Source organism: Medicago sativa, chromosome 5 (assembly GCF_051527215.1).
Source record: "Medicago sativa cultivar Bolivia chromosome 5, Bolivia_mono, whole genome shotgun sequence".
Classification (NCBI taxonomy): Eukaryota; Viridiplantae; Streptophyta; class Magnoliopsida; order Fabales; family Fabaceae; genus Medicago; species Medicago sativa.
The window spans coordinates 30,460,903-30,472,503 of NC_140753.1; the positions used below are offsets into that span (position 1 = coordinate 30,460,903).

The window sequence follows — 11,601 nt, forward strand, 5'->3', positions numbered from 1 at the left end:
TTAAAAATACATATTTTTTTTGGAAACTTTAATACCAAAAATAATTTCTTGTAATTAATTGAAATTTATTTAAGGGTTAATTATGTTTAAGGCCCCTACAAATAAGCGAGCATCCAACATTTGTCCCTATTTAAATTTTATTAAATTTTTCATCCCCAACGTTTCTATCTGTTTGTAAGTTTGGTCCTTGCTGTCAAACTATGCTGACTAGACTAACAGAATTCTGACCCAAACATGCCACATGGACATTTCAAGTGACATGACTGTCATGTGGTAAATGACATCATCATATGATTTTGGTCTCTATAAAATTGAAATGTCACTTGAAATGCCCATGTGGCATGTCTGGGTCAGCATTTTGTTAGCCTAGTCAACACAGTTTGACGGCAAAGACCAAACTTACAAACGGAAAAAAATCTTGGGGATGAAAAATTTAATAAAATTTAAATATGGACCAATGTTGAAAGTTCGCTTATTTGTAGGGACCGTAAACATAATTAACCCTTTATTTAATACCAAAAATAATGTCTACATTCAATACAAGAATATTTGTTTGATTTAATATTATATTATTGGGTTAAATAAGTTCTACATCCTTATAAATATAGTGAATTTTGATTTTAGTCCCTATAAAATAAAATTGAATATTTTCATCCTCATAAAATTTATTATTTTGTTTTTGGTCCTTTATGGCCAATTTATGTTCATGTGAATGTCAAGATTATAACTCATTTATGATCAAGATGTATCTATGTTATGTCCGTTTATTATGTTCAACTTTTATATATTCATATTATGTTTAAAAAAACTGTCAAAAAGATGTCTAAATTATATCCGTTAAGGACCAAAACTAAAACAAAAGAATTTGTGAGGATGAAAACATCTCATTTTATTTTTTAGAGACTAAAATCAAAATTCACTATATTTATAAGGTCAAAAAACTTATTTAACCTTATATTATTTGATTGTGGATTGAAATTAAGTGAAATATGTAAAAAGTGAGTAAAAAAAGGGTGTTACAAATATTTTTATGTTTTCATTCAAAAAACAAAATCTAACAAGTAATTTAACAACAAAAAAAGAAGAGAGGTCAACAACTTCATTTGGTTAACAACATTCATCGACCAAATGAGGCTTTCCCAATCTTCTTATCATTTCCTAGTTACACATTAGTATATAAAGACTAAAAAAACATACAAGTTTGTTCTATGTGGGGTTTCTGGCTTTGCAAATATAAGAAGAAAATCAATACAATCTTGAATAACTCTCACAATTTGTACACAAAGAAATTGTCCCAAAAAGTAGAGTAAATTCATGATAGCGTCCATGTATAACCGTTTTGTTTGATAACAAGTGAATTTTACATCTTTTAACTCCATGTATTTTAGTAGATTAGCATAGCCATGCCACTTACAGAGACCATATCTTGTGAAACTGAACAGGTGACACTTTTTTCTCTTTGAACTATGGATATTGTTGAATGCGATGAATTGAGATCCTTGTCAGAAGGTATTTGACACCTCACTTCACTTGAGTTTTTGAATATTCGTGTTTGCCAAAAATTAAAGGAGTGTAAGGAGAGAACAGGAGAGGAATGAGACAAGATAGCACACATTCCAGTACATGTTTATTGGAATGAAGAAGACATCTTTGAAATGATTTATGTGAAACTTGTGATTTTTGTCTGAAACGAAATTGATTAAAGATGCCAACCTAAATAGGTCAGATTATCATTATTGCGTCTCGACTTCCATTGATGCTGGCCGGTATTGATATGGTATAGATCTTCAATTCCTATAGTATTGTAAAATTGTTTTGCATTAACGTCCAATTAGAGCTCATTGTTTTGCCAAGTTATGTTTTCATCTCTACAATGCAACTGTATAGTTCTTTTCAGCCATGCCCCCCTCAGCCTCATCATCGACCTTAATTGATTCTGCTACAATGCTACTAATGTTCTTCAGCCTATTCTCCAAATTATTTAAGTCAATCAAGAAGGTAATGCAGTGATGTAAATAGTGACATTTCTTCCCCTCAACCTTTACCTCTTAATTTATACTTCTGCTGTGAGTTGTAGTAGCTGGTGGAGAGGAAGCAGTCTTCAGGATCTTTCTTAGAGCCTTATTATGCCGTTAGATATTTATTTTTCACAATAGTTCAGTTCGCTTGAGATCTTTGTTTTCTGAAGTTTATTTTTAAATTATACTTAAATCACAATCCAATTGTGCAGAAGAAAAACAAACTAGTGCTTGAAATGCAACGTCTTTCGAATATAAGGAGGTAGGTTCCCCGGCTGGAGCTAAAAATATTGATGGATAGTTATCAGATCTGAAATAAAATTCAGGAAACAATCTATCAGCGTGACTATAAAGCTTTACGACTTGTTAAAGTCAGAAGTCTTCTTTGCCATATGCCGATCATCATCATGAAATTAACAAAATTCTGGAAGACTATACTTTCAAATGTTGCAAAATCACACAAGAAAATGAATTGTGGAAGGGAAAATGAGCATGAGTTTGTTTGGTACACATGAAACAGTTATTTACAAAAATGAGGAAAATAATGGTGAGAAAATTCTAAATATTGGGGCTCTAGATTGGGCTTGTCTAGAACAATGGAAGTAGAATCATAAACATGTATCATATAGAGATACCAGGATTCAGTATCTAGTAGTAGTAGTACTACTCTTATTAGTACCTTCAATTACATTCCATGCTGCGCAATGTACAACTTCTTGGATGCATCACGTGTTGTCCAGTAGCTGTACACTTCTAAATCCTTTCAACTGCACGACGCGTGGCTCGCAGAACACATCGTGCATGTACCAGTAGCTGATTCTTCACCTTTTCTTCATCCCTTGTCCCATTCCGTATTGACTATGCCCTAAACAATCACTTTGATACTCTTGGAAATGAATTTTCTTTTGTTGGTAGTAATAACTTTTCCGTGTTATATGACTGGAGATTGAGTACCAACTGATTGAAATTGGTAAAATGGATAAGGCTTGTTCAAGAAATTCACAACATGAATTCAATTCACTAAAAGTAATATATCTCATCAGTAAAACATAAACCCACTCTGTGAATAATACCATACTTATGCATTTTTCAACATGAAGTAACATAATAACTATGGACAAATGAATCATGAAAACAAATTCTACAAGAAACCATACGAGTATTTAAGGCGTCGTAGTTCTCTACTTTTAAAATTACCTCTAGTAAAATTTAAAATTCTGTCCCTTGTCTTTAAAAGTCAATTCATCACTCCATAGAGCACATCTTAATGGTTAGAGTGGCACAATCAAACTCTTGGTTCCTATTAAACTAAGAAAACAAAGAAAGTCAATAATATATTCTTTATTCATGGTACATGCATCCCACTCACATAATGGAACCTTTGTATCAATTATTGAAAATTACATTGTGGCTTCGTGGATGTTTCCTCATAATTTCTATTGATCAGCTACTTGTTGACTTTCTAGCATCACATTATACTCACATTTCATCTGTTTAGTTTAGCACTCATCCAATCAAAACCAGTTTCTAATCTTCCAATCTTTTCAACTCATTCTTTTCTCAAAAAATGGCAGAGGCCTTACTTGAAGTTGCATTTAAGAATTTGATGTCTCTGCTTCAAAATGAATTTTCTACCATTTCTGGAATCAAGTCAAAGGCTGAAAAGCTATCAGCCACCTTGGATCTAATCAAGACCGTTCTTGAAGATGCTGAGAAGAAACAAGTCACAGACCACTCTATCAAGGTATGGCTGCAACAACTCAAAGATGCTGTATACGTACTCGATGATATTCTTGATGAATGTTCCATTGAATCTAGTCGACTTAGGGGCTCATCCTCTATCAACCCAAAGACCATTATGTTGCGCCATAACATTGGCAAAAGGTTGAAAGAAATTGCAATGAGATTCGATACTATTGCTGAAATTAAGAATAAGTTTCTTTTATGGGAGGGTATTAATGTTAGGGAAAGACCGATGGAAGTAGTTCAATGGCGCCAAACTAGCTCCAATATTGTTGAACCAAAAGTGTTCGGACGGGAAGATGATAAAGAGAAGATTGTAGAGTTTCTGATCACCCAAGCAAGGGACTCTGGCTTCCTTTCTGTCTATCCCATTGTTGGTTTAGGCGGTGTTGGGAAAACAACTCTTATTCAATTGGTCTACAATGATGTTAGGGTGAGTAATAATTTTAATAGAAAAATTTGGGTTTGTGTGTCTGAGGATTTTTCAGTTAAGAGGATTTTGTGTTCCATTATTGAATCTATCACAAGTGAGAAATGTGATGCCTTGGATTTAGATGTAATACAAAGAAATGTGCAAGAACATTTGAAAGGTAAAACATATTTGCTGGTTTTAGATGATGTATGGAACAAAAATCAAGAACTAGAATTCGGATTAAGCCCACATGAATGGAATAATTTGAAGTCTGTGTTGTCATGTGAATCCAAAGGTAGTTCCATTTTAGTATCCACTCGTGATATGATTGTTGCATCAATCGTGGGAACGTGCCAAGCTCATCCTTTGTCTGGTCTGTCTCATGATGAATGTTGCTTATTGTTCAAAAAATATGCATTTGGACATGACAGAATAGAGAGTGCAGAGCTTGTGGCAATAGGCAACGAGATAGTCAAAAAGTGCAAGGGATTGCCTCTTGCAGCGCAAGCATTGGGCAGTCTAATGCACTCTAGGAGTGAAGTAAAAGAATGGCTTGAAATTAAAGAGAGTGAGTTTTGGGCTTTACCATGTGAGAATTATATCTTTCCTGCTTTGAGGTTGAGCTACTTTCATTTAATGCCGACCTTAAAGCGATGTTTTGCATTTTGTGCCATATTTCCCAAAGATACAGAAATCATGAAGGAAGAATTGATCCATCTTTGGATGGCTAATGGATTTATTTCATCTAGAGAAAATTTGGAGGTTGAAGATGTTGGCAGCATGGTTTGGAATGAATTGTGCCAAAAATCATTCTTTCAAGACATCAAGATGGATGAATATTCTGGAGACATTTCTTTCAAGATGCACGATATTGTCCATGATCTTGCTCAATCAATAACAGGGCAAGAATGTATAATTTTGGAGGATGCAAACATGACTTGTTTGTCAAAAAGCACACATCATATTAGTTTTGACTCAGCTCACCTGTCATCATTCGACGAGGGTTCCTTCAAAAAAGTAGAATCCTTAAGAACATTGATTCATTTGAACCATTTTTGCGAAATAAAACAAGATTACTTTCCAACAAATTCTTCTCTCAGGGTTGTCTGCACCTCCTCTTTCAAGGTATCATCACTCGGGAATTTAATTCATTTGAGGTATTTAGAGCTTTATGGTCTTGACATAAAAACCTTTCCTGACTCAATTTACAACTTACAGAAATTAGAAATCTTAAAATTGAAATATCTTTTAAGCTTAAGTTGTCTTCCAAAAGGTTTGGCTTGCCTGCAAAATCTTAGACATCTAGTCATTGAAGGTTGTTATTCGTTGTCTCGTATGTTCCCTTACATTAGAAAATTATCCTGCTTAAGAACATTAAGTGTATACATTCTAAGTACAGAAAGGGGACATAGCTTGGCAGAATTACGTGAGCTAAACCTACGAGGAAAACTAAATATCCAATGTTTAAACAATGTTGGCAGTTTATTTGAAGCTCAAGAGGCCAATTTGTTAGGTAAAAAAGACCTGAAAGAATTATGCTTGTCATGGACCAACAATGATGGATTTACAACGACCCCCACTATTAGTGCAGAGCAACTACTTGAAGTGTTTCAACCACACTCAAATCTCAAGAGATTGAAAATACATGACTATGACGGATTATGCTTCCCAAAATGGATAAGTATTCTTAGTAACTTAGTTTCTCTTGAACTTTGGCGTTGCAACAACTGTGTTCAGCTTCCGTCATTTGGTAAACTACAATCTCTAAAAAAAACTTGAATTATACGATATGCGTGATCTTAAGTACATGGATGACGATGAATCTCTTGATGGTATGGAGGTGAGGGTTTTCCCATCTCTAGAGGTGCTCATATTACAATCCCTACCAAACTTTGAGCGATTGTTGAAAAAGGAAAAGGGGGAGAAGTTTCCTTGTCTTTCTATATTGAACATCGACAGTTGCCCTAAACTTGGACTGCCATGTCTTCCATCTCTTAAAAATCTCACCGTCGATCCATGTAATAATGAGTTACTGAGGTCAATCTCTAGCTTTTATGGTCTTATCACCCTTAACCTTGGTGGAGGTATAGAAATAACATCCTTCCCAAAGGGGATGTTCATAAACCTTACTTGTCTTCAAACTCTCAATTTAAGCGGTTTCACAGAATTGAAAGAGTTCCCAATCAAACCCTTCAGCCTAGCTTTGGAGCATCTAAAGATCTTTCACTGCGATAAGCTTGAGTGTTTACCAGAGAAAATTTGGGAAGGTCTGAAATCCCTTAGAACCATGACGATTCGTAGTTGTAAAGGATTGAGATGCTTGCCAGAAGGTATTCGACACCTCACTTCACTTGAGGTTTTGAGTATTTATGAATGCCCAACATTAAAGGAACGGTGCAAGAAGGGAACAGGCGAGGATTGGGACAAGATAGCGCATATTCCAAAATTATATGTTTGAAGAATGTTGGAAGAGGTATGCTAGTTTTATCTCTTTCATGAATCTACTTATCACCATATTATTTTCTAATTTTTATTTCTATGTGCTGGAATGACTTGATTACTCAGTTCTGGGACCATCTTTTGAGCGAGGGAAACCAAGATGCACATGTGTGCAATGTCTATGGGTAAAATAATCATTGACATCAAAAACAATCTTGAGCATTACGATTCTCGTGTTGTCCGTAAATATTGTGAGAATCGGAATCCTACATTCGCCATTGATTATTACCATAGAGGTCAATGTGATGCTGATCTTGTTAATGTTACCAATCAAAATTCTTTGTTCAAGCTATTATTCAGGTGTGTATACAACTCTTATTTTGAAGGTGTCATTGTTTTTCACAATGCTACTTTGACTGGGACACTCATGTTATTTCATTATGTTTGTGTCAAATAGATATGTTGATCAACCTATGGATGCTGATGTCAGATATGTTGCCTAAATCCCGACTATGAGTATGGAAGCAGTTGATTGATAAAGTTTTGTCCACTGCTTTTCCTCTGCAATTTTTAGCTGCAATGGAATTTCTGCAATTTTTAATTGTGTACTAAGTTGATGTATGTTATATATAGCTTTGAAGACTTTTGTTGTAATAACATTATTTAACAGCAATGCAAGATTAAAGATATGTAAGTTTCAATAAGCATGCCCCACAACTTAGCTATATGTAAGTTTCACTTGCTTTTAAAAATTGTGATTTTTTGTTGTTTTTCAAAAAGTGAATCATTTCACTGACTGTCTAGAGAAAAATAGTGAATCCTTTCGGTCAATTGAATGAATCGATTCACATGCTTTCAAAAATGTGATTTTCAGCAAAGCGAATTGTTTCACTGTATAGAAAAAAAAAAAACGTAAATTGTTTCATTGTTAAAAGAAAAATGAAACTTTAGACTACACCCATCACAACCATGTTTATAGTTGTGGGAGAGTTCGAGGAGCGTCAAGAATAATAAAGGGTCAATGCTTCATGCCTATAAGAGCGAGAGAGTCTCCATGTTGATCCAAAATTTTAAGATATTGATAATAGGGATCATTTCTCTTTCATTCATAATAGATGTTGGACTATCTACTCACATTTGAATGCAACAATTTTCTTCTCAAGTGCGAGAGTTTTCGATATCCTATACTTTCATCACAATTATTATAGGGGAGCTTCTTTGGTGTAGTCAAGAAAATTACTTTATAAAAAAAATTATTTTATTTAACCAATAGCATAATTGTTAATGTCATGTCAGCTAGTGTCTTTGTGACGGATCACCGTAAGACTAAATTTTAGCTTATTACAAATTAGTCTTCGTACAAAATATTAATCACTTTTGATTTATTAACTTATTTTATTTAAAATAAAATCATTTTTGTTCTCCATCCAAAATATTAAAACATTGAAAATATAGGTTATCTCTATTGTATATGCAACATCTATATCATTCATATTTGATGTGGAATTAATAAAAAATACTTAAACCCAACAAGATTACAATATTATAGTAGTGGCCAATTTGAAGGTTGATGTGAAACCATATCCTCTCTTTATTCAGGTCTCCACCGAATCAAACAAGATAAATAAATGACTCATCTATTCTCCTCTAACTATATTCGCAACAAAAGTAGACGAAGACTTCTTTACCACCCTTTTGGTTTTAGAACCGTCTAACTAAAGGGAAATATCTAGTGTATAAAAGTGACCTACGTGTACATGGAACCAATTCATTTGGTCTTATGCATTACATGTATGAGATTTTTTAATAGAAGAAATGATAATAATCATTAAAAACTCATACACCTAAGTAAAGGAGCCGCAGTTCAAACCTCAACCATGACGTCTAACAATTTCGATATTTTTTCACCGAGCTAGGACATTTGAACATGTTTGTTCAATTCAATTAATTAATCCTTACAATACATGATTGTTCTACTCTATTATGGGGAGTGCTATGAGTTTCACATAATAGGATAATGAGTGTTAGAGAGTCTTACAAACAGCAAGCCACGTTAATTGGATGAAATATCATTTGTAAACACTAAACACCAATCTACATCTTTAGAGTGATTTTTTTTTTTTAAGAAATCGAAGTGATAAATAGTATTGTGATAAAAAATAAATTGTGATACATGTACACAATTGATGAATGAGTGTTAAAAATTTAAAGATGTCTAAATATACGCCTTCCAGAATGAAATATAAACAAAAAAAGGTACTTGAAAAGTTGATGTATTTGAACTAAATTCTTAACCACATACAATGACTTTTCAATTACTACTGTTACTTATATTTCATTCGAGAGGAAGTGTTATAATTAGATATCATACTTATTATAGTTAACATAAAATCTAATTAAGTGAAGTATATAGTTACATAGAGCAAAGGAACAAAAAATCAACATCGTCGTATGACTTAAGTTACCATAGGAATCGGTACTACTCTTAGCATTAGCCAAAGTGAGAATCACGTTTTCAACGCACAACAAAAAAAAGCATAGCATCAGAAGCTCCAACATATAAAGACAAGGCGTGTCCCACCTTAAGGCATATACTTCAACCATAATATTCACATATCTTTTAAGGCATACTCTTCCCTACAAATACCTCTCCTACATTCAAGAAATCTCATTACAATATTAACACTTCGTTAATTTCTGATACACAACTAGAAATTATGGACAACTACAGCAACAATTATTATGGTGGTCATGGGAAGGAACAGCGTCACGGTCAGAATCATTCGAGTACCGAGCTTTTTTCCTCTGCTAAGGTCTTGTCAGACGCGGCACAGTCCGTTTACAACCATGAACCTGGCAAGGTGAACAAGGCCAAGGTTGCGGTTGCCGCTTCCAATATTTTAGGAGCAACTGGTGTTGTTGATGAGAGAAAGGGCGTTGGCATGTATGTTGATAAAGCCGCTGGTTATCTAAGTCAACATGACTCTTCCTCCGGTGTTCCTACCGGACGAAAAAATGGTTATTCTGGTGGTGGGTTTGGTGGAAATGGTGGTTATTATGGAAATAAAGATAATAAGTATCATGAGAGTGGTTATGGACGTTTTGGTGGCAGTACTACTGGTAGTGGTTACGGTCTTGATGACCGATCTAGTGGTGGTTATGGTGGTGGACGTTCTGGTGGAGCTACTGGTGGTGGTTATGGTTCTAATGGTCGTTCCGGTGGTGGTTATTGGAATAATAACGAGAGTGGGTATGGAGGTGGACGTTTTGGTGGTGGTTATGGTTCCGATGATCGTTCTGGTGGTGGTTATGGCGCCAATGACCGTTATGAAAGTGGGTATGGGCGTTCTAGTGGTGGATATGGTGATGGAGGACGTTCGAGTATTGGTGGATATGGTGATGGAGGACGTTCGAGTATTGGTGGATATGGAGAAGAAAACCGTTCTAGTGGTGGCTATGGATATGGAGGGCGTTCTGGTGGTTATGGTAATGAGCAAAGTTTTGGAGGGTATGGTAGGGATGGTCGTGATAGTCGCTTCAGTGGTGGATATGGTTATGTTAATTAGGTTAGAAATATGGTTCAAGGGTTTTGGTGAAACTACAGATTTCAGTGTTCACTGAATTAAACAGTTATAAATTATGAATTAAATAAGCGGCATAGTCTATAAGTACTTATATCTAAACTTTGCACTTTTCTCTCTTTTCTTTTGATATGTTTTTGTATGAAAGTGTTGAGCACAACTCTTGTAAGTTGTCGCCTCTTATCTTTTCTTTAGCTTTAGTATTTGGATTAGTTACTTTGTCTGTAGTAATGTATTCCTATATGGAAATATCTATGTATTTGCCTCATATTTAAATAATAAATGTTGTATTGATATTTTAATTTTAAAGGGATCATTTGTTTAAACTACAACCAAACCACATAAGAAACAACATAAAACATGCGTTGATGTCCTAAACAACGTATGCGACATGCTAGTAACATAGCTACCTCAGACTATGATTAAAGGAGATAGAATTGCTACAACTATCCCTAAGAATGAGTATCAGGCAAGATTAGAGACATGCAAGCACAATCTACATGCTAGAGTCATCTGGCCTAAAGGTTCTTCTCCTCTCATTGTGGTTGCCTTGCGTAACAAGCTTTCTCCCATGTGGAAATATCTTGGTAGATGGGGAATCACTTCCTTAGGGAAAGGATTCTATGAATCTTCATTCTCTAATATTGAGGATGTATGAAGTGTCAGATCGGTATCATCTTGGGATTTAAGTCCAGGATTTTTGAAGCTTTTTTTTTTTTTTTTTTTTTTTTTTTTTTTTTTTTTATGGAAAAAGGATTTTAACCTTAGCCTACAACAACATGCATCAACTCAGGTATGCGTTACAATCTATGGCTCGTCTCGAGAATATTGGAGACCTAAGATATTATTTGCATTTGCTAGTAGCTAGTGTAGGTACTCCTATATGTACTAATGCAGTGACCGCTAAGTTAATTTTTGATAGATCATCTGGTCACATTGTGAGTTTTAGTTGATATGTATATGTCCTTTACCTTTGGAACATAAGGTTCTTACGGAAAGAAAAGGTTTTGCATATTTTGTTGAAATGGACTACGAAAATTTACAAGATTATTGTACTTTTTGGAAAAGTATTGGTCTCTATATTGAAATATGGAAAACATATAAAACAAATGAAACTGAAGAACAAGCAAAGGATCAAGTTGAAAAGTAGAAATTAGGAAAAGAAGCTCATAAGGTTTTTGTCCAACCCAGAAATGGTAGGAAAGATGCAGAAAAACCAGTTGATCTTGATAAGACCGATACTTTGGACGTAATGTGGAAACAAAAAATAAGATTTAGAGCAAGTCCACACTGACCTTGAAGGTTCAAATTACAAGGAAAGCTCGTTCAACTAGAAGAAGAGAAAATTCACTAGAAGTAGCAGTAGCTAACAAACTTTCTGTGCAAGAATCTGAAGCAGACCCTGAAA

General features: G+C 34.5%; 1 protein-coding gene and 1 pseudogene across 2 annotated transcripts; both read left to right on the forward strand.

Annotated features, from left to right (window-relative positions):
- Window positions 1–3,351: 3,351 nt before the first annotated feature.
- Window positions 3,352–7,316, forward strand: LOC146921691 (putative disease resistance protein RGA4 pseudogene; annotated as a pseudogene). The gene is made up of 3 exons (XR_015012207.1): window positions 3,352–6,646; window positions 6,739–6,972; window positions 7,070–7,316. The product of XR_015012207.1 is annotated as a putative disease resistance protein RGA4 pseudogene (transcript).
- Window positions 7,317–9,282: 1,966 nt separating this feature from the next.
- On the forward strand, window positions 9,283–10,495 carry LOC146921692 (uncharacterized). The gene has a single exon (XM_085715014.1). The coding sequence runs from the start codon at window positions 9,330–9,332 to the stop codon at window positions 10,176–10,178; it is 849 nt and encodes a 282-aa protein (XP_085571140.1). The 5' UTR covers window positions 9,283–9,329; the 3' UTR covers window positions 10,179–10,495.
- The last annotated feature ends 1,106 nt before the right edge of the window (window positions 10,496–11,601 follow it).